The sequence below is a fragment of the Labrus bergylta genome, chromosome 16 (assembly GCF_963930695.1).
Source record: "Labrus bergylta chromosome 16, fLabBer1.1, whole genome shotgun sequence".
NCBI lineage: Eukaryota > Metazoa > Chordata > Actinopteri > Labriformes > Labridae > Labrus > Labrus bergylta.
Window position 1 is genome coordinate 8,344,748 of NC_089210.1, and position 24,652 is coordinate 8,369,399.

Genomic DNA, 24,652 nt, shown 5'->3' on the forward strand with positions numbered 1-24,652 from the left:
TTTGACATGTAGTGATAGTTAGATGTGGGATGTATTTGATAATCTTTACGTCCTAGTAATTAAAAAATAAACTCTTAAAACAATATGTTACAAGTGAAAGCCCTTAAATGAAAATGTGACTTTTGAAAAAGTTCTCTTCGATTGGACTATTAATAAATATTCCATCAAGTTATTCATACAGATGCATTTAAAATGTGTCTTCATATGTAACTTGTGCAAAATACAAATGTAAAAAATATAAATTACATAATGTAAGAAGTACATTAGAGATAGTTGAGAGTTCACAGTATACATCAGTGATCTTATTTTACCTTGTAAGATGCTGCTGTAGTCCTCTGTTGTGGCTGTAGGGGGCAGTAGTGATCCACATACCCAGTATCATAACAAACCCAAACTCACTCTTCAGTCTGTGTTGCATTCCAAATTTATTGTTGCATCGTACATAAAACACCTGATAGAAATGTTGGAACAACTGTAAAGCACAAGATCAGTGTAAACAACGGTTCAACAATATTGTATAGAAAGCCACATTCATACATTCAGTCGTGCATAAAAGATGAACAATAACACTGTAAACAGCAGGATTTGAACATGAGCCATTCCTCAATGTTTCCTCGTGTAAACACTTTGAAGTTAGAAAACAGGCAGGGGGAAGGTTATAGAGATTATAAATATATCAACATATTGCATCATGCAACAACAAGGAAGAACCACTTGTATTGAGAAGTCATCCTAATCATCAGTCATGGTAACAACAGGATGCACTTTGAATGTTCACAGTTCAGTTAAGAGTGCAATAGTAACGTGATCCGTGCGTTTCACAGCATGGCAAATATCAGAGAAATGATACGAAGCAAAATGAGATTATTGTGGTTCGACTGATATGAGACTGTAACATAAGACCATCATAGTTTTAAATGGAAGCTACTGATGGTTCATCCTGACTGATTGATCAAACCCTTCGCCTGTACAGCACCTGTCCAATCATAGCTTAAAAACCCTTACTAGACATGTTGATTCTTCAGTACGTGAATGGGGCTGATGTTGTGCTGTAAACAGGCCATGAGAGCACGTTTTTGCATTGTGCTAGTCGTGTGAGTTTGACGGTGGGATCATTTATGATTAAATGTGTTGGTTAACAGGAATCTGGGAAAATGTATCCTTCCTGGTACGTCCACAATGTCCTAAACGAAACGCATTAGTCTCTGTTTTCAAAGCGTTATTTGTACGCTATATTCAGGATGAAGATGTTGCGTTGATCGTCAAAGAGGACGTGACTGTGATACTATGTGGGATTAAACAGTGATCATCAAACCCCTTTGCTAGCACATGTATTGGGATGAGTCTAGTCATGGAAACTAGATCATTCTAAGGGTTTGTTCAGTGTACACTGAACTACACTTTAGCTAAAGCTAAAGTAGTGTTGCCCAGACTAGACCTAATGTTTAAAGCCCATACTCTTGTTACATCAAAAGTAAAACATAAACCAGTACATAAACTCAGCAACCAGAGGGATTATTTTTCCAATCTAAGATACTTAAAATATGGTACAGTACACTAATAGATCTACCTCGTCAAATGGGAAAAAATGGTTTCCATTTCATAACATTGTTCATTGGCATTGGGAGGATACAGTCTTTTTCCTAAGGCTTGTTAGCGTGAGATCATGGCCTAGACCTGTTCTACCATTATAGACCTCGGTCTATAATGATATTACGTATGCAGCCATCAAGTAGATACTGTCAAGTAAATACTGTATCTTTTACATTCTGTGGTTAGTCAGCTGAATAGGTTAAAATTTAAACTGAGGCTGTTTTCTGCTGAATCATGGGGCTAATGTTGAATGTATTAGTTAGATAACTAAATTAGCTAAAGCGGGTGAATCTACTAGCAACAGTTGTCCATTTAGCCAGACCCCCCCGGCCTGTTCGATGGCCACGTCTGGCCCATGTATTTGAAACACAAGAACATCTGGCAAATGTGATGCAAATGTGAAGTTCACATGGTAAATGTGAAGTTCACATGGTAAATGTGAACTTCTGTATGGTAATGGTTTTAATTTGGAGGTAAAACAAATTTTGATTACTAATTGTCCCTGTTATTGTAAAAAGTGATTGTGTTGTGCTGGAAGACGAACTATAGCGTGCTTAGCAAACATTCAATTACAAAGATTTCTCATAAATTATAGTAAAATGTCTGTGCAAAGAAAACCATAAAATTGGTAGTGGTTCACTGTTAGCAATTTTGAAGACCAACGTGTCAAACTCAGATTTAAAATCAATTTTCTTTGCACAATGACTGCTTTTTAGTAAGTGTTAGAGGGACCAAGTTAGACCCAATTCTCACTCGCTTCTTAACATGTTTATGAAGATATCATTATCCAGTCAGAAGACAGTGAACATCCAACCACAAGGGCTGGATCAGACAGAACATGAAATATAAGAGATCTACATTTTCTGTCGGGTCCAGCCTAAGTTCTTTGAACACAAATATTATCATGTGATGGTTTTGTTTTTCTCCTCAACACCAGCATCACTGACTGGTCAGCAGTTTGGATTGCCGAAATTCAGGTTTTCATGTCAAATAATTTAATCAACCATGTGTAGCCCCAGATGGTCTCTCTCATCTTAAATTGTAACATTAAAGTCATAGACCTATCAATCTCTTTTCTTTATTTTCCTCATAACAGACAAATTATTTGTTTTAATCCTTGTAAATAGCTGTTTATTTTTTGATTCTGAGCTCTATTTTAGCACTTTACCTAATCTTGCCTTTGCCCTTTTCTACCTCAAAGGGTTAAAAAATTCTTCTCATTCTCTTTACGTTTGATGGATTTTGAAAAAAGAGGTTTCCTATATCCGACAAGTCAGATTGTACTTACCCTTCAACATGGCTATGGCTTAATCCAAAGCTTCCTATGGATTATGACGTTATGTATGATGGATCCCTACTTAAACCTTTCACTGTGTTGAAGGAGCAATATAAAACCTCAGGATCCATTCAGATAATACTTGAAAATAAGACCTTTACCAAACTAGAATAAACCCCCAAAGGACTCTGCAAGACCTGATACCCTTACTGAATTATTTGCTGTTGTTGGTATTGGTAAATGAGCCACAATTTATGACTCTACACTTAGCTAAGGGCAGACCTTTGTTTTGTCTTTCAGTGATGAAGAATAGAGAGCCTTTCAGCACAACCCAAGAAAATCCTCCAGTAACATAAGGACCAGATAAGACTATAATTAGTATTAAAATCTTTGGTGTCAGAAGTGTTGTGACTCCCTTTGATGTCCTAATGCTGGCCAACGTGTTGAAGTGGCTCTGGTTGTATGCAGGGTAACAGTTTGTGCACAAGAGAAATAGAGACGGAACACATAGGCCTTGATGCAATCCTTGAACCCATCGACTATTCTCTGATAAATATTGAGCTTTTTATTCTTTGCAAATAGACATCTGCATATGAATTCAGTTAACGGAATGTAAATGAAAGGAAGAGGAAGTCTTGGCCTCGGCTAAACTGAGAGCCCTTAAAAACATCCCATTGCCCCCAGAGGTTTAATGATCAAAGCTGGTTTTCTGAAATTGGGTTGATAGGACAACTTCAAAAGACAGTGTTGTTGTAGGAAATCCATGGATCATCCTCCATCCAGAACATACAGAAGTGGCAGGATGGCCACTAACAGGAGAATAATATTTATCGATAATGCGTGCTGAAATTTTTTTTTTTTTCTACTAAACATTGCTATGGACTATCTTGAGGTGAAAAGTTGTAAAAAACCAAAGACTGTACATAAAAAGTTGACATAGCCATTTTGATATGACCCATTAATTGGAGCCAGAAGTAACCGTACCTTAATGAGAGGGTAGAAAGGTTAACAAACACTAAGTTACCCAGCTTACCCAAGAAACGTCAGCAACACATTTCTAATCAAAAGTAACTGATAATGCTCGGTATGCTTATTTTGGCTATTGAAAAAAGAAATTATGAAACTATGAATATGAAATATGAACTGGGTATACTCATAATTTATGCCCCAAATGTCAGCCCGTCCAGCAAAGGATGAATGCCCTGTGTTATAAACAGTGACATGTTAGACTACTCTTGCATATTTGGTTCAACTTAATGGGTCTTAAGTATCGGAACATAGTCACTGAACTTTAGCTGCTCGACTTCATTATGACGTTAACGGCACAGTGTTAGACAACAGGGCAGACAGGAAGTCCTCAGGCTACATTTTTTCCTAGATTAGCATTGGCAAGATATGACTCACCCAACTCTGTATCTGATTGGCTTACTCTTATTTACGTACCCTACCAACCGACGAAGGCAACAATAAGTACAAGCCAATAAGAGACAGATAAGGCTAGCACTGTATGATGCCCATCACAGGGCATTTTGAAGATTTTATAGGCAATGAAGGACTGAAAAATAAGTAGGTATGAGCTGTGTACTCCATCATCCCTTCCACTCCACTGAAGGCAGTAAATTACATTTATCAGGTCACTGTGTTAGCCACTTGTCAATCCCAAGGTAGAAAAACATACCATTTTAAACTATTATTTACTAAATGAACATGCTACTTTGAAGAAGACTTGAAGCAAGCAAATGAGAACATAAACTTGATAAGAAAATGTTTACAGAGCTTTTGAATCAAGTGAGAAGAAGGCTCATTATTTGGGAGGCTTTGACATTATCTGACAATTCTTTGGCAACCACTGGGAGTCACAATGAATGCATGTTTGAGGCCATTCAGTATTGGTTTCACTTCTCAGACTCGGAGGCTATGTCTATTTTTTATATACAGTCAATATCTTCACACATATTTCTGCTAAATTACTGAAAGACTGCCTGCTTATATTTTTGGTAAAATATAAGGCAGCTTCATGACAGTTCAACATAAAATAAATGTCTCTGTTTTGGCAATGGACAGTTAAAATAAATTCTTCTTCCAAAGAGAGGGCGGGACGTGTGATTTACTAAACAAATGTGTTTGCTTTTGAAAAAAAAACAACACACAGTTTAATCTCAACTAAACTAAAAGTACAAATTTGACATCTGCAGCTATGATTTGTGTTTCATGTCTGAGTTTCATCCCTCTTCAGTCGAGTGTTTCGGTCTAACCCTGTGATGTGTGAATGAGGTGAGATGTTGATGTGTTGATGGAGCCATTAAGCTTCTTTTCCAGGCGACTCACTGATCAATAATGAAGGCACAACACCGTGCTGCTCCAGCTCCACCTTGCTCTCCACCCATCATGTTGGCTCCTAATATTATACACTTTTTTTTTTCTTTCAATCGCTGCTGACTCCTGCGGTGTACTTTCTCATGTCTGTCCCTCAGAGAAACAGGAGGATATCTGTTGAGCCGCTAATTACCTGACAGTGACCGCATGCAGAATGCCGTGCGGGCTTTTAGTCGTGGCTGAGGGTTTGTGGCAGCTCGTTGGTCAGGATGTGCCACCGCTCCACCCTCCTGCCTTGGTTCTTCAGGCAGTCCATCCAGTGGCGGAGGGCGTCGCCCTGGGAGTGACAGCTCAGACAAACTCCACCTGAAAAACAACAATCACAATGTCTCTGGAGTTACTCTCAATGTCAAAGAAAGTAAGTTCTGAACATTTCTTCGATGTGATTAGAAGAGAAGGATTCCTCATGGAGCTGCAGTGGATGTACTGTATATTTAAATAATCGTCAGCTGCGGGCTTTGACATAATTGTTATCCAACAACTAAAACGTGCAGCTTTACGCTGATAACTTCTATAATACTGAGGGTATTTTCACAAAACATTTAAAACAATTTGAATAAATATAAAATTCTTAATTTTTAATACATAATGAAACATGTTTTTGCACCAAACTCATTTATCTGTTCACACAGACTCACAGACTAACTCTGGCCTCAGCAATGTTTGAACCGCAATGCATGATGGTATATTTTGCGAGGAGAGTGAGCAGTTTATCTTGTGAATATTTCGTCTGAGTTTCTCAACAACCTGAAAATGTATCCTTGAGAATTTTACTAAAAAAGTAGCGAGTGGCATGCCTCCTCCACATGCTGAGGATAACGTTTGTGTTCACACTCGCTGAGACGTCAGAGCCTCACCTATGAAATCATTGGAGCGTCCCAGGTCGTAGTCCCACACAGTCACCTCCAGAGTCTTATTGGTGAGCTCGGACAGGGAAATCTCGTAGAAGAACTCCTGCAGGGATCAAATACATGCAGGGTTCAAAATGGAAACAGGTCAGTGAGGTTCAGCTTTGAAAAAACAATCCTGCATCATGTTGTGTCTCAGTTTCCTGTGGAGGTCATATCTGTAATTTCAGTAGAAGCTGGGAAAAAAAAGGTATTTTTTCCATTTCATTTGCAGAGGACGACGTCACAAAAGAAGCTGGAAATAATCCTTTTGTAGGGATATTTATTACACTGTTAACTCAAACTGAGGCGAAGGCCTTGGTGAACAGGTGGTGTTTGAGGAGAGTATTGAAAACGTCCAGAGATGCAGCAGTGCGGATTTCTGCAGATAAGAGAGTTCCAGAGGGTGGGGGCTGAGGAACTGAAGGCTCTGTCACCAAAGGATTGCAGTATGGTGTGGGGGTTGGAGAGCAGGCCTGTGGCTGAGTACCGCAGCTGTCGGGACGGGGTGTAGGGATGGAGTAGGTTGGTGATGTATGGTGGGGCTAGAGCATGGAGCATCTATATCCATCTATCTCTACTGATCGAAAATAGAACAAAGAAAGATATCGGCCAAAATATCGGTATCGGATTTTTTTTCCCCTAGTATCGGTCAAGCCCTAATATTTATGTCTACTTTTCTTCTGAGAAATGGGTTTCATCATTATTTTATGCAGAACTTTAAGTTCAATTGTTTTTAAAGAGTAGAACTCGTAATGTGGTCATCTTCATTCATTAGCCGGGTAGATTTTGAGATAGAAACGATCAAAGTGGGAGACACACTGTGCAGGAGAAGCAGAACAGTTTCTCTCTGAAACTGAAATTTTCAGTCTATTTAAAAACTCTTATTTTGGTAATGATTTATGTGGGAGAAACCCTGCAGAGGATGAAGCAGCAGTGCAGGGATTTTCCTGCAGATCTGGGCAAAACTCGTAGCAGAGATACAGTCAACGAGCAAGATTTTCAATGAAACATAAATCTCAAGTGAGATCATTTCCATTAACTCTGATGGGGAGCAGTCGCTGTTAGAAGTGCAGCGGGGGGGGGGGGGGTTCTTACCTCGTTGAATTCAGGGTTGAGAGTTTTTTTTATCACTGTTGTTTTGTGCTTGGATTTCTTCTCTATATCGGGCTTCAGGTATCTGACGGCAGAAGAAAAAGAAAAAGCAGATTTTTCCCCTACTTCTGAAAAAAGGCATAAAAGAGTTTGCTGCTGAGTGTGAAAGAGGTTTAAACAAAATGTTGCTGCCTGACTCTGAACAACCCTACCCAGACAAACAAACAGAAATGTACTCTTTATCCGAGGACAACCAGCATTGTTATCTGGAGATAAAGAGATTAATAAGTCGAGATCTTGAGAAATCAATCCAAAATTAAACTCAATCACTAGTAGACTTGTAGCAAAGCCAAGTTTCACCTTGTGTTGCTTCTTTAATTTGATGGTGTGATCCTTTTGAGTTTATTTCTGTAGGTTAAGCACAACTGGCTAAAGTTACCATTCCAGAAAACAAGAAAACCAAACTGGATCCTGTGCAGGGTTCAAAACCTGACGATTTGAGGCTGATCGGTGCCCACTTTGATGACCTGTTTGCTTGGGATCATGATGATTTCTTTGATAGACACAAACTGCAAGCGTTCCCCCCATGCACACTCTAAAGTACAAAAGTGTTCAATGACAATTAACCTAAAGTGATGTAATCTTGTAAATCATCATGATAAAATCAGAAACTAATAATGTGGGCTCAGTGGCAGCGAGCTGCACGGGGGAGCCTCAGCTACACAAATCATCTTCATCAGTGGTAGATCCTATGTAAAGAGATGACACGAGGAGATACTAATGACGATGTGAATTCTGGACTGACCCGCTCGGCTCGGCTTCAGGCTGACAGGAAGACGACTGAGGCCATGTACCAGTGTCAAAACTCTCTGGATGTAGTGCTAATGTTGGAGAAGCTGTGCAGCAAATGAAGGAGCCTGGAGCTGGAATATAACACCTGTTAATACTCTCACTCTGTCTGAATGGACTTCACTCAGACTGCAGCTCCACATATATATGCTCTGATCTCTGGAGCTGCAGTTTAACATCTTTTGCTGCTTTGATGCTGTATGCAGAGGTGCACTCAGGCTTTCTGAGAGGACAGTGAGAACATTAAAAGGGCAACTGTTTTCTCATACAGAGTCATGTTGATTTCCAAACCTTGGCTGTTATTGATCTTTTTCATCTTGTAACTGAGATTTCAAAGATCCTTCTAGGAAAGGCTTTACTAGACTAAGTCAGATAAGTGTTGCAGCTTGTATAACAGCCTACATGGGTATAATGTTTCAACTGCGAGACACCGTTTTAAGATTTCCATGAACAATAACATTTTCAGCCAATGCCTCTTACTGTTTCAAATCATGTCACTGTTGTTCATGACTGTATCATTAAACCAAAAGGAATGATTTTAATTAGCTAATGAGCTTCAGTGAGTGGCAAAGTTCTCCAGATACAGATTTTTAATTAGAAACTGCTTTATTTCTGTGTGCTCAGACGTACAAGCGGTTAGGTTCCCATGTACTGAGGCTATAGTCCTACAAGCGGGCGGCCCGGTTTTAAGTCCGGCATGTGGCTCCCTTCCTTCATGTCATTCCCCGCTCTCTCTCTCTCTCTCTCTCTCTCCCTGGTTTCCTATTCTATTAACTGTTCTGTCCAAATAAAGGCAAAAAGCCCAAAAATGTATCTTTAAAAAAAAGAGAAAAGAAACAGCTTTATTAAGGTTTTCACTTTTACCTCAGAGCCTGCTATTCAAACGAAATCCTGACCTGGTTCACCACATGTATATTTTCAGAATGTAAGCAGTGACACTGCAGGGAAATATGTTGATTCATTTTAAAAACCTGGTAGACCTCTAAATTCACTTGGCTTCTTGTTCTGACTCAGACTCAGTTTGTATTCTGACAGCATGCAACAAAGTTTTCTTGCGAGTCGGAGAAAACAAAAGCGAAGCCTTAAATCTTCGACTTAGCGCCTCAGTGTTTCCTTCTGACAGAGCTCAGCTATGACTACTCCGCTCACTCGGTTTCCTTCTCCTCACTGATTATCCTTCCTGCTGGCAAACATATGGTGCCCCTTTTACAACAACAGCATCACTGATTAGCAAAGTTAATAAGATGGCAAAACTCCAGCTTTTCTGATTTTCTTGTCAGTCCTTCAGTCCAGTGTTAAGCGGTCCTTCTCAGGGATCAGGTCTGGTTCGATGTTTAGGACCGAGTGAGACCAGTACCCCCCCAAAAAATCTGTGTTTCAACATGACGTTACTTTCTTTGCCAAAACAATTATTCTGAAGCAATATTAATTCAGTGAATCCAACTGCAAGATAAAAAAAACGTGTTGTTAAATTGTAATTGTTATCTTGGTTTTATTTTGGCTGCAGTGCAGATATTTCCGCTTCTACCATGGTTTGGTAAACATGGTAATTAGTGTTAGGAAAAGTTTTAGGACAAAAATTATGTAAAGTTCCTCACTCAATGTTCAGGGACATTAAAGCATTTTAAAAGACTCCACAAGATCTTCTCAGATAAATGTTCTTTTTTCATACTTTCCAGAGGCATTAGGTGTTAAGACCATATCTGCCATCAGTGTACAAAAATGTTGATGTTTCTTCAATAAATAATACGTTTCAGTGGCCTGGTGGTTAGTTTGTGCTCTCCATGTACAAAGGCAATAGTCAAGAGTAGGCAGCCTAGGTTAGAATACCTCCTGTAGCTCCTGTCCCTTATCCCATGTTAACAATGTGTTTGTAAATTGAAGCTTAATTTGCAGTTAGAGAATTTTTCAGCAGACCTCAGAAGACATGTTGTGACGGTCTGCCTGCCTGCCTGGGGTGGCCCAATGGAGGGAGGGTGATTAAATCAAACCCCAGTGAGACGGTGTGGCACCATAACTGCCTTGATATCTGAATTCTTTCTGTCCGTACAGACTTCTTCTTACATTTTGACGTAGGGGTCGGAAAATCCGTTGACGTCCATGGCGGCTAAGTGGGCACAGCGCTTCACTCCTACACAGAGCCCTCCACTGCGACGCCCTTCACCTTCTCCTCCTCCTCCTCCTCTTCCCTCCACGTCTTCATCCTCCTTCTGAGGAGGCAGAAACTGCAGGGAGAGAAGAAGACGACCTCTTTCTTCCAGGCTGTGTAGCTGCTCGTTCTCCCACTGCAGACGACATACAATCAGATCACATGAGTTTAGTCAGATTTGCGAGATCAGACAGATTAGTTTGAGCATAGAATTAGTTTTGGAGGATGGAATTCAGTTGGTTTGATGAGTTTGTCACATCAGCTAGATGGGATTAGTTGAATCAAGTTGATTTAGATGGATTGCTTAAATAAGTGTTTCATTTTAGATGGACTGTTTAAAGTGGTTAAATTCAGTGTATGTTTGGTTGGATCTTTCTTGATCAGAATAATATACTCTGATCATATTTTAGCATTATAAGTTGGAACAGTTAAGATTAAACAGTTCAGTAGGTTAGTAAAGAAGTTCAGTTCAGGTGAAGGGAAGTTTATTCAGACCATGATGGATTAGTGAAACCTCAACACACAGGCAAATAAAACACACACACACACGCACGTACACACTCACAAATACACAAATAAATTACAGAGAACGGAGAAAAGGTGGAAGAGTTGAGATAGATTTCACACACTTGATTTTTATTTAACTTGATTTTTTAGTTTGTTGTGATTAGTTGAGATTAGTTATTTCAGGTGGGAGAGTTTAATTAGATTGGTGTATAAACGGATTAGTTTTGGAGGATTCGTAAAGTATCATGAGGCTTATCAGATCAGTGTGATGGAAGAGTTAAAGGTAATTAGTTTAGTTGATGAATGTGATGCGATCCATTTCGTCTGATTAGTTTGTCAAGTTACCCAGAGGATTAAGTGTCTTGACTTCAGGCATCACTATGTCATGAACTCTCTTGTTTTATAATGCTGTTTAAAAGTTATTCACTAATCTGGTTAAACTAAAACCAAATGATGACCTCCAAAGAGTCAAAGCACAAATAATAAAATGTCTTACTTTTTATATCAGAGGATTTGTGTCCATTTGGCGTCTATATTTCTGATGTTTGCTGTTTTGAACTCAGTGTTTGCCTCTGGCATCTCAGTTGTTTTTTCGCTCGCGGCAACACAAAGTGAAAATATTACAAAATTTCACATCTAGTCATCAGTGTCACTCCCACAGGAGAAGACTTCGCGGACATCAAACCACGTTCTGCTTTTTTCCACACAGGATTCACACTGCCAGCAGGTTCGACTCTCTGCTTTTGAATCTCCCCCTCTCCGGATATTTTAGTATTTTTTCTCTCGCCTCGTGGGTGTAGCTAGGCTATTTTATTTGAGAAGGTCATCTGTTGTCTGTTACAAAACCGGATTTCTTCCCTCTATAAAAATAACCACAGATCATGACTACCTCTAAAAGAGGGTCTTCATTGGAAAAAACAGACTCTCTGTCTTTCAAACAATTTGTAACAATAAAGATGACAGTCGATTGTTGATAAAGAAACCAGATGAAGAAGAAGAGGAAAGATGAAACCTTCAATGTTATTGATGACAACATGGAAAAAAAATGGAAGCAAAAAAGGCAAGGATGAGAAAAAGAGATCAAATGGGGACTACCATTTGATTTATGCAACATGTAGAGTTTAAAAGTGTGAAGATGAAAGGCATGACGTATAGTGTCAGCCGTGACTGGATAATGTAGGTGTCGTGCGTATGGCTGTCTGAATAATAAAGCAGCTGATGGGAGACGAGTCTTTTGAGTGCAGCTTTAATTGCTTTCGTACTAAAGAGAGAAAGAGATCCTGATCGGCTCTGAGATGTAGCAGAGTAGAAGATGAAAGACTGAATTAAAGTACTTCTTATTGACACATACCTTAAACAATGCTACAGTCCACCACTAGTCAATAAGACTCACAGCACCACAATTGATGGTGTTCATTAAAATCCCCCCGACCCCTCCCCCCAACAGGTCTTTGATTTGATCTCTGGTTTTCAACCAGCTGAGGGTGAGAAGATCAATACATTTATCCTTCTTCTTTGTCTCCCCCTCTCTCCCCTCCTGTGGTTAGCTGTCCTGTCTATTAGCCTCTCTGCTCGCACTAACCCACCCTTCATTACAGACAGGCCATCAGAGCTCCCTCCAACTCTCCCTTTTATCAACTCATCTCGCTTCACAGTTTGAGTGATCATTAATACTTCCAAAAAGACCAAAAGATTGGGTTTGATCCAAACAAAAAGTGAAAATGCTATTCAAGCCTGTTGTATTCAGTGCTGGCTGCAAATTCAGTTGGCTGAAACCCACCATCCTTCATAATAAAGCTGCAGCTAAGAAAATAGGGGGGAAAAAAATCAGGAAAAAAAAGATTGATTGGATCTAGCAGGAGTCCACAAGGCCTGGAAGGATTTATCTAATGCCCACCTCCAATCTGTGGGGGCGGCACTCTGTAGATGAACCCTGCACTGGATGAGATTTCAGCTCAGCAACATTTCCAAAGTCAACCTCTCTGGCTGAAAATAAGCCATCAGTGCAGCCCCCGATCTGCTCAAATACACACTTTAATAAACACGTCAGGCTGCGGGATCATGGCCCAGGTGAGCAACTGACAGACAGCTTCCCCATCAAAGTGATAGCTCCATAATGGTGTTTGAGGAGAGAGTAAAGGCCCGAGTCCCAAAGTTCATCCAGAGCTCTTAATGCTTTAACTGACAGCTGAAGTCACCGGAAGGTTACAATCAAAATCTATTCAATATTTTGATGTTGTGCAGAAGACTGAGAGAAGACGGCAAACTGCTTCATTTAAAGCCTTCAATGCTTAACTTAAAAAAAGATCTCTGATGGATGTTTGAAGTAAAGTTTGTTATTTATTTGTTCATTATTTTCAGAAATGCACTCATGAATAAGGCTTATTTTCTTCCCTTTCTTTTAACTTGATGTCTTTTCTGTATTTCTATACATTGTCATTGGTATTGTACAACATCAAGAGCACTTCAACCTGAGACTAAGTGTGAGGTTAAAACCCAGTAGTTATCAAAAACACCAAATGACCTCATTCATGAACAGAATGTCCATATTAAGAGCAACAAGTCCAAAGTCAAGACAAATCCCATGCCATTCCAATGCCCAAACTTTCCCCCTCTTCTATGCTGACCTCAGAGATCACTAAGAAGGCACAGCAGCGACTGCCCTTCCTAAGACTGCTCAGAAGGAACAACCTGAGTGAGAAGCTGCTGGTGACCCTCTACCGCTCCTCCACTGAGAGCCTGCTGGTCTACCAACAGTGTGGCACGCCAGCTACACTGAAGCAGGCGGGAGGGGGCTTCAGAGAGTTATAGGCGATCATCGGCTGTACTCACCCCTCCCTGAAGGACATTTACAACTCCGCTGCCTCACACACCGACTGTCATCTGTTCGACCTCTTGCCCTCTGGCAGGCCCTACATGTCCATCAGAACACAGACAGACAGGTTTAAGGCAAGTTTCTTCCCCAGAGCCACCCCACTGAACTCAAACATGCACTGACCCTCCAGCCCTCATCACACACACACCCTCCTCTACTCTTCCCCTAGTACTCCTTGTACAATAATCAATAGTGCAAAAATAATTCCTCACTGTGAAATACATACATGATGTTTTACATGAACATTTATACACTTTTTTCCTCGCTTCTTTTTACAGGGTGGCCTGTTTACTGCAGTACTGTATGTAACTTTGGCAGCGGCTTCTAACCCTCTGCTTGTAAACAAATGCATGGTCTCTAAGAGGTGTAGGCGTAACAGCACTATGTGTGTCTTAGGACAGTGCAGTTATACTCAAAAACCTTGGGTGGACGCTAAAGGGCACCAAAACAAACACCTACACAATGTTGCTTTTAGGTCTACATCAACTACTTAAAGAAAAATCTTCAGACAAGACCAACACGTCCCAGGACTAAAATCAACAGTGACAATCCCTTAGATAAGACTTACAAGGCCGAAGTTAGAACCTAAATCTAGCACACCGTCTAACTTGCAAAGAAACATTTATTGGCAATGTTTAAGAACTAGACCTTCACTAGGCAGTTTGATGAAACAGGCAGGACATTCTTAAGTGACTACAAGCCAGCAACCAATCAGCATCATGATGTGAGATCTGAGTCGGTAAGTTAATGAATAAACAACAAACATCAGCTTCCCCATTAAGAGTACACACCAAAAAGTTGCATTAAGCTTAAGAGGTTTTTCTAAATAAATTGTCAATTCATGTCTGGCCTGTATGTTTTTAATGGACACATTATCCTCCTACCTGTCATCTGAAATATCTGTGCAAAGTGTTTATTTTATTTGAAATCCTAAATAAAGTCCAAAAAGTTCCAATGTATTGTATAATATTATACCTTATATATGACATTCCATGAGAGGACGACGGTACATGACAGGTGATGGTGCAGCTATATAATCCAAGATTTACTGGCTTGAGATGCTGCTGTTTGATTTTTAAGTGTTTACTGGGCGGACAGCTATTCTCAGATCAGCCTCAAGACTGACAGGGAGCCATTAGATAAAGCCCCTGTTTGTCACAACAGCATGGTCAATTGGCTGACAACACTGGAGGGGTTTCACCAACACCTTCCCTGCCTTTCTCTTTGTAAAGACACCTGTATGACAAAGGTAGATGGCTAATGAGCTCAGTACAGGGTAAAAAAACAAAACAAAGCCTGACAAACCACCAAGAAACTTAGCAGTGACTGCGTCACAGCACACACCACAGGAATGTAAACAAATCTTTTAAAGGGGCTAATTGGACCCTGAAGTCTTATTTTCTCAGAATAAACTGGTCAAAACGTCACCATAAATAGACGCTAGGGAAAGCACACAGCAAGTGATGGAGGCTGCTTTAAAGATCCTAGTGGGGGAATGTCGCCATAGAAACACTTTTTTAAGGAAACAGAAAACGTATAAACACACCAAACCTTTACAAGACAGCAGGCTCAAAAATAAATGAATAAATAAATAAAGGGAGGTGCTGTCGGGTTTGCGTCAGAGAACAACACAGAGAACGTGGCAGCTACTTCTCTGACTTTGTGGCTTATTTTGAGTCGTTTTAGTCAGATGCAGCCAGAACACTTCTCCATAATAAAGGCTGTCACTGTGTGTACCCGCGTGCTTGTGCTCGTGCATGACCTGTACCGTGATGAAGCACACCAGCTATATAGCTTAACAATGCTAGGAAAACAACCAGCAGCTAGACAACGATGTCATGCACGTGAGGTCTGATAGCCTACAGGACAAAACATTCACTGATTCATTATGCACACTCGCCACCAACTGGAGTGGGAGGTCTACTGCAGGTGCTTTACATTAGGTTAATGACATTGCTGTGTGAGAATTAGAAAAGCGTGGTAGACACCCGGTGATTCTAATCCGTCAAAATGACAGACAGCCTTCAGATTTTTCCATCATTGTTTAAAAAAATTTAGTTGTACATTTGTCAATGGACCTGACAGGCTAACAACACAACATCTTATCCATTGTTTAGGCCTGAAGAGGTGAACATGAAGGTGTCGGGTCGAGGTAATACTGTGCAGTTCAGTCCCCCAGAAGTCTTGAAGAGAAATGAAGTGTCATACAGAAAAAAGGGAATCAGTTTCAACTCACAACAGCTTAATTGGCTGGAAATGAACCCACTTAGAGAGCACATAATAAGGGCTCATTCAGATAGTAATAGGTTTCACTCCACACTAGTGCTGTTGTCTGCCCACATGTAGTGAAGGAAGACTGAACTGATGAACTCCTTGTGAGGATAACAGGGACTAAAAGATAGAGACAGAATTGTATTTGTTTCTTTACATAAAGTCTGGTTTGTTCCAATTCCACTGAACGTTTATCCCACATTTCTCTGTGGATCGAAATCAATGACTCTAAAATTGTTTCAGTATTTAGGAAATGCTTGTACCGTCATTATTAGAGAAAGACATAAGAAAGAGAAGTTTATGTGGATATAAATCAGATGTCTGTGTGCATTATGTTGCCTTCAAGATAAAATCATTTTGCTGTTGCTACCACAAAATATATTAATTATATTTATGGCTCTGGTCAGGTCGTGACTGAAGACTGCATGTTATCCATGACAGTTCACAACCTGAGTACATATCACAGTAAGACAATTTCTGCCAGACATTAATTTATCAGGATATATCCTGAAGCTTTTCACGAGGTAACAAAAGTTTGTATGTTATAATCAAGCAGCAACCTCTGGTGTTAAAAAAGTGAAGCCAAAGCGGAAATGCAAAATCCTGCAGTTCCTTCGAGTGCCCACTTGAGGCTGGCTGCAGAAGCAACAGAAGTCATATATCGGAGACACCAAGACAAAAAAAGTGATTTTTATAGCAGAAATTAACATGTTTACAGCCTGATTCAAAAAATTAAATTGGTCTAATTAGCTCATGTCTCAATCAGCACACACTGTACGGGTTGACTTTTTAAATAACGTTTAGATTTGATGAATGATAAGCATTATTCAAAATAAGGCGCGTCGCTGACCTGATTGACAGGTGGGCGCGATGTAGCGGTTTGTCAAGAGGCTTAAAACCTGCCTCATCTCCAGCTCTCAGCCTGTTGTAAGGTTGAATGGAAGTTAGGATCAGGCAGCATTTACAGCATGGTGATAGCTGTCGGTGGCACTCCAAAGCCCCCTGCAGTAACAGATGGGTGACGCCACTCAGGCTTCCTCCATTAAGATTGACAATCTATGATTGTAATAGCCAAAAAATGTAATGGAAAAAACCCAAGAGAATTTATTTTTATTTAAATGTTTTAATTGCATGGGCTTTCAGGCTTTTATTGAGGGGTTATGACAGTGGATAGAGTAAATCCAGGGAGAGAGAGAGAGAGTGAGGAATGACATGTTGCAAAGCGCCAAGAGTCAAAGTGGAACCTGGGCCGCTTAAGGTCCATAGCCTCTGTGCAAGGGGCATGCTAACTAACCATTATAGCATAACACTGACTCTGACTTAATTCTTTTTTTACTGGGGTGGCAGCAATATGCTTCTGTAGTAACTCACTGTGAAGGATCCTTAAGCTGAGCTGCAGATTCAGCTGACTAATTAAGTACTGGAGAAACACAACACACTGCAAATTAGGGATTTCTCATGTAACAAAACAACTTATTTCTTTTAAACTTTTGTTCAATGAGTTTGGACTTTTTTTCCCCCCCTTTTCAAATTTAAATCTCATCTCAGTTAAACAGACACCATAATCAGCAGTCATAAAATATTCTTATCGCTGAAGATACGTGTCTTTATCTTATATGTGAAAATATATTAACCTTATTTTTCAGAAGCTCTACGATCTCCACAAGTCTGTGAGTTTTTAATGAGCTGTTGCTACATGACTGGATTTTTATTTCTTATATACTGACAGTGTGCACAGCAGGAGAGCAGAGTTTCCACTCAGAATCTTCACTTAGCTCCAAACTACTCAGGACAGACCTAAGTCCTAAACCATTTTCTCTTCTCTTCAAACCATCTTTGTAGGTTTAAACTCCTCAGGGCAAGTCATCATCAGTCACTTTATCTTCACTCATCACACTCTCTGACTCTCCTCCTCCTCCAGCTGCCACCTCCTGCTCTGATGTGTGTTCTCTCTTATTCATTCGGACAACTTTCTGGTACAGATTTGTGCTCTCAGACCCTGCTCTCACTTTTCCTACAGTGACTTTCTTCTATCTGAGAGAGCTCCAGCTGGCAGATTTATTCTCAGTGTTCTAGTCTCACACTTTAAGGGGGAATTAAAAACAAACAATAACTCACCAGAAGAATCTCAAACCTGTCACGTTTTTAAACCAAGCAAAATTGAATTAACAAAGCCAACGTAATCTCATGGATTAGTCTGATCAATAAAGTCTTATTTCAAATCTGCATCTGGTCTTCTTTTCATCTAAAAACGTATGAATCCACATGTGGTGCTCTTGTGAAACTATGTAGCAGTGGAACAGTTTCTTAAAGGCTGATCCAAAATACAATACAGTGTGTGTGTGTTTGGAGTAATGAGAGAAGATGTCACCCAGCTTTTCAAGGTTTCTCAATTACAGAGATGAAGATACATGAGGCTGCGATATACACACCCATTTAGGAGATACCTCTTGCTATTTCGTACCAACCACATCTGGATTACAGAAACAGCATTAAGTCTGTTGAGTGACATTGCGGGGCCTGTCCCTTGATTTCCACGGTCCCTCACTGAATTATTTCACCGTCATGGAGAGTGAACGGGGATAATCACATTACCATCCTCTGCGCCCGAGAAAAATCTAATTAATGACCCTCCCCGGTTACACTTCAGCTGCAGGGAGCGAGGTATACAGAGGCTCAGCATGGCCACCTCACAGCCGGAAATACTGGTTTAAACTTGATCCAGGTCCTGGTGTGACGGGGGTCGATAACAGGGGTCCAGTAGGTTGATGTCACACTGTGTGAGATGTGGTTAATGACACTGCTTTTAATTAAGTGTATACTTGTTACTGAGCACTGAGCAGTGATGGTATTCAGATCTCTGTAACTAGAAAACGTCCTCCATACTAACACCTACAAACTAGCACAAAACATCATCATTTATTATGTAATCAGACAAGACATTTCATCTAAAAATAATAAATGAAGTGCACAGTTACAGGAAGCTGCCATATTTCATGCCATTAGTCATACTTGAGCCTCTCTTGGTACAGAAACCCACAGTGATTAAAGCTTTGTTCAATGTGATTGGATTCAATTTCAATCCTCAAAGAGAACAATGGATCGCAATGGATGTGTTAAAATAAAGTGTAATGAAATAACCAATAGTATAAATGACCCATAATAACCTGTTCTGAAACTAAACTTATCATAGCTCATTGTGTCTTAGCCTCCTCCGTAAGATTGTTTCAGTGTTAAGTTTATCTTGTAAAACTTCAATTTCAGGAAGTTATAACAAGGCTCTCTGAGTGCATGTAATCTTTGGAAACAGAGGTCAGCATGAAATGTTCCGCAGCTATAATAAAGATACGTAAGATTTAACCCATCACTAGGTGTCAGAGATACATATTGTCCTTTTACATCAATGTTTGTTTGCTTTGATGATGAGAGGGAAACCTGTAGATTATGGTAACAGGTGTCACCACATCAGAATAATCAATATAAAAAGTTATAGAAAACTCAGCGACCAGAACTTGGACGGATGATCGCTTACCTCTCTTAAGTAGCAGGAGATCCCTCGCAGGGCTTCACCCATGGCAGTCGGAGAGGGGAGCTACGTAAGGAAGAGATACAGTGGCAGTCGTGAAGACTTCTTGTATTTGTCCACTGATCCTAGGTGAACTATCCATAAACTTGTACTGTGTGTGTTAGAGTTTGGTAGACACAGATTAAAATACACTAAGACAATTGTTTGTCTTAAACCATTCTCCCTGACAGGAGGACCAATTGCAAAGCTTCTACATACAATTTTCCAGTGTGAGCAGAATAAGCATTATTAAACCTGTGATTTGTTTTCCTTTATACAACAAAATGCTGATTAACACAATTTACTGCACACGTTGTTGTGTTTTGCTGTAGTAAGTTGGAAAATGTGTAATGTGGACAATATTACTGACTCTGCTTGCCCACTGCAAATGACCAATTGACTTGGGGTCGTGTCTGCCCTGCTCTGCACTGAGGAATGTTCAATGAGAGAAAGCTGGACAAAATGACAGCTAAGGCTCGAGCAGCGAGAAAATCAGAATCAAATATACAATTTACAAGGCTGTGTTGTTAACTGTCAAAATTGTCAGTATCCGAGCTCATCAAGTTACACACACAGCTGTTTAGTTTAGTATGCACCGGTGCTGCAGCTTGAATGGCTGTCTTGACGTGATGTCTTCATTCTGAATCATGCATGCCCTATCACCACACTGTGAGCATGGTTCACATCGCAAGCAGTATCCCAGCATACATCATGAATTTATATTTTATTTTTTACCTTGTCAGTTCAGTTTCAGTGGACACACATCTTCAGTCTGTGTGTCTGTGTGTGTGTGTGTGTGTGTGTGTGTGTGTGTGTGTGTGTGTGTGTGTGTGTGTGTGTGTGTGTGTGTGTAATACCGGGGGAGGATGTTCCAGGCAGGTGTGAAAATGTTTAGACTGGTCAGGTTTGACTCTTTTCAAGGGCACTCTTGACTCTCCAATCAACTCATTGTGAGTCAACTTGTCTTCATCACACACAGTCAACCTACAGAGAGAGGAAACGAGGAGGAGGAGAGAGGACACAAGGGAGGAAATGAGAGAGGGAAAAAAGTGAGAATGGAGATGAACAACAGACCAAAAAGCGGGGGAGGACAAAATATAGACATTCTAATACAAGAGAGAGAGAACTTAAGGAAATTTTGATTTTTCATAAATACAGCTGATTCTTTGAGACATTGATTCTCATTATGTATACGCAGGTCCACATGTATGTTTTCGTGGCTGTGGTCAACCTGAATGACACATTAAATCAACAAGAAAAGAACAGGTAAGGGTGAACGCACATTCAAAACACAAAAGAGGCATTTCTAAAAAATCCGATTGAAGAGGGATACAGCTTGGATTGGTTTGAGGAGGAAGTGTAGAGTCAATATCAGCGCTGCAGTTCACCAGAGACAGACTTAATAAAACATTAAAAACACAGCTGTGGATTAAAGCAAACACAAACAGCATATTAGATGTGGAGGTAAAAAATGTGGAAACACTAAAAGGGAAAGTTCCACAGACAGAGAGAACAGAAAACCGTCTGGCAAACAGAGGGCTGAGTATGTGCTGTATATAATTTGAAAACATTACATGACTGAAATGATATTCATAAAGCTGAGAACGAAGATGCCAGGCAGACTGACTGACCGACCTCTGGAATTGATTCAAATGTATTTTTATTATTTATGAAATGAATCAAAATGAGATTTGCAGCCAAATCAGGCAAATTTGTCCAAAGGTCGGCAGCCTGCTGAGCTGCACTCCAACATTTCTCCATCTCGACAGAATAATATATCAAACCAACGCTTTGAGCAGAACAGGAGTATAAACTCTTCAGTATGTAGCAAACGTGTTTGTTTTGACTTGTGTTCTTATTTGGTAAAATAACCAATAAGAAAACTATTTCCTGCATTGATGGCAGCCCCTACGCAAGTGTTCCCAAGATCGCATGATATGTTTGACGAACAAAAGGTAGAAGAAGAAGCATTCAAATTGTTAACTCAAGTTAAAGTACTCAGACCACACTGTGACAATACTCAAATCAAAGTCCTTCATTAAGAGCTTACTTTTCAACAAAAATAGATTATTCACAGGAGTATGTGGGGGGAAAAAAAAAGAGTATGTATATGTTTGATTTAAGTAGAAATAAAAAAGCATCAAAAGACATCAACAATATCGGAATGTGTACTAAAAAAGCACTAATAAAGAAAATATTGAATGTTATTAAAATATCTAAAGAATATACCTTGAAGACTTCTGAAATAAATTATTCCTGAATCCTTAAAGTTTATTCAACAAAAGCTTTGAACGTTGCAGTAAAATGGCCTCCTTCATTGCTTAATTGCAGTATGTGTTGTTTTTTAAATAACATTAGCACGGTGTTCATGTTTAGGAAGCATTTTATGGCTGTTGATGTTATAGGTTGTGATTATTTTCATCACTTTATAATTTGACGGCTGTTTTAATCCACAGCACAAGAAGGGGAAACATTTCCTCATCACCTAATGGAGCAGTTTCCCTGCAAATCAAAGAGCAACGTTTGGGGCGATTTAAATAAAGCTGATGGAAGCTCGAGTCTGACATTGTCCAAATTCAAGACCTTGAGAAGCTGTGAATGTAACAGGGATAGAGATAATATAAAAAAAAATTACTGTTTATTGACTTGTGACTGCAAAAACTCATGTGTACAAAATGGTCGTGTAACATTCTATGGTTGCCATGGTTCCCCTTAAAGTGCATCATTCATATCAGATCATCATTTCAACTCAAACAAACTCTCAGACAGCCACAGAAAGTTGTTCTCAAGTTTAAATCAGCGATTTCCTCTGAAAATCACGCTCAAACTGCAGATTTTTTCCACCCCAAGAAGGACCAAAGATTTTCTTAAACTGACACGAGCCAAACATCCAACTTGTGTCATGGAAAATGTAAGATTTTCACTTTTTGACTCTCTGCTGTTTACTGTAAAGTTTAAACTGTCTGAACTAGACTGCACCAGATTTCTTTTCATCCATTTATTGGAATAGATTTAAAATAAATCTTTGAATACTTCAATAATATTTGAAATCTTTTCACATATTCAATAAATGGTTCATTAAAGAAAATAAAATCCCATCAGACACAGCCATGAATGAAATGTAGCCATGAATAAAATGTGTGTTATAGATATTTGTTACAGTTTATAATTCCCAAACAGATAAGTGTCATTAGATAAGTGTCAGAAATACTATTGAGTGGACATTTCACTTCATTAGTTTCTTCTGGGGGATTTACTGTTCAGAAATAAAATGATTATATAACAAACATCAGGTGAAAACAGGAGCTCAGTACTGACATGTTTCAGACTCATCAGTCTCACTCTCTGCAGACTCACTCGTCTTTACAGTTTTTTTCTCATTTTAAACTGTAATATAATTGTTTCATACATTGGAGGGGTTTAGTAATTATGGGACTGTCTGTTTGTGTGTGCAGGTTACTTTTTAAAATCTTTGTCATGTTTATGGATCAATTTGTGTGTCCATTGTAAAAGCACAAATATGTACAAAATGGCCGAAATACTCACTGGTTGCTGTGGTTACCCTCAAAGTGTATCATTTATATAAGATCATTTAAACATAAAAAACCTTAAAGAGTCACAAGAAAAATTTCACAAGTTTCACAGTAAAAAACATTTATAAATTAAATAATTAATTGAGGTAATTTTCATCCTGACAAGAACTAAAGACTCAGAGATTTAAGAGAGCAACTTTACAAATGTTCATCATGAAAAATGTGAGATTTAAATGTTTTAATGATCTGATATGATGTATATAGTCAGAACTTTACTTTAAGGCCTGTGTCCACAGACAGCACTTTTTGATCCACAACCTAGATAGCTTTGTGTGCTTAGTATTTGCTTTAATTCAACGAAATATCACCCAAAAATAAAGAACACAAGTATGCATTAGCAGCAGCTCTACAGCTGGAAATTGTACCCGTTGTTTTACTGTATTTCTGAAGTGTTGTTCTGTGTCTGTGTTGTTACAGCGTGTTGTGCCCGTTCACCTGAAGGACCATGACTACTGTAAGACAGTGAGAGTCTCATCACGCCTGGCTGAGAGAAAGCCTCGAGCTTTCACTCGATGTTCGTGCTGCAGGAACGACCTGGTAAGACATTTGATTTTCATATTTTGAGAAAATAATTTCCAACTTTCTCAAGTGTTAAAGTCAACTGCTATAAAATTAAGAACATTTAAAATTGCTCAGTGATCTCCTGTTAGGCAGTGTTGCATAAATGTGCTCAATATGGACATTTCAATGAGTGTTATCTTGTCTTTAAACTTGTCGACTAGTCTGAATATATATTAGCATTAGATTGGCTGCAACCCTAGCACAGGCAAAAATGAAGTCACTTCAAATTATTCTTCTCTGAACGTCTGACAGAAATCCTAACACTTAAATCTACCTGAAACCAAATAGTTTCTGCATGCAGTTTAAATTTCCTCCTGAGATTGTAAAAGTATGCCTCTGTGAACTCAACTGGAACCTGACATGTTTTTGTTTGTTGGTGTTCTTTCAGGACTCAAACCACCACCACGCAGCTCCTGCTGCTGAACCGTCCAGGAAGAGGAAGCGGACCTCCGTGGCCCCTCCTTCCTCTTCTCCTGCTCCTCAGCACCCTGCCAACGATGCTGACTCTCCTGCTCTGGTCCTCAGGCCCTGGGCCACAATTCCACCAGACCAGCTACCAACGGTCTCCTCTGTGCTCCCCGGTCCCCAGCCCTCCATCGCTCCTCTGCTCGAAGACGGCCCACCTATGATCCACCAGCTTTCAGTGCCACAGTACCAGTCGCTCTATCACTCTGTGGTAGACGACATGCTGCGGTACAAGAACGGCCGTCTTCGACCTTACAGCAAAACTCTAGGACTTCTTATGAAGCAGAAGCTGTGGGAGCGACTGGATCGCCCGATGTTCACAGAAACTGTATACGAGACAGGACTCGTTCATGTGAACGTCTCATACGGGGTTGGAGTCAATCCTCCCCTGTATGATGTGGACGTATCTGGGGAACCGGAACCTGGAGCACCACTGAGAAAATGAGTAAAGAACTGATCCGATAGTCTTTACCTTAGTTGATCAGTTAGGATCTGTAAATATTAGAAATAATTTAGATTTAAGAATAGAATTTTAGATTTACTGGTAAGTACAAGTTTAGATTTAAATGTAATAGTTAGTTAGAACATGT

At 39.7% G+C, this 24,652-nt stretch overlaps 1 protein-coding gene across 1 annotated transcript in view; it reads right to left on the reverse strand.

Annotated features, from left to right (window-relative positions):
• Window positions 1–406: 406 nt before the first annotated feature.
• The window catches only part of doc2a (double C2-like domains, alpha), a 56,182-nt gene continuing 31,936 nt past the window's right edge, over window positions 407–24,652 (reverse strand). Inside the window, exons 6-11 of the mRNA XM_065964556.1 lie at window positions 20,301–20,427; window positions 19,411–19,470; window positions 10,141–10,361; window positions 7,231–7,312; window positions 6,103–6,199; window positions 407–5,551 (exon numbers count right to left, since the gene is read on the reverse strand). Coding sequence (XP_065820628.1) covers window positions 5,415–5,551; window positions 6,103–6,199; window positions 7,231–7,312; window positions 10,141–10,361; window positions 19,411–19,470; window positions 20,301–20,427 — 724 coding nt within the window. The 3' untranslated portion in view covers window positions 407–5,414. The remainder of the gene's footprint in view (window positions 5,552–6,102; window positions 6,200–7,230; window positions 7,313–10,140; window positions 10,362–19,410; window positions 19,471–20,300; window positions 20,428–24,652) is intronic.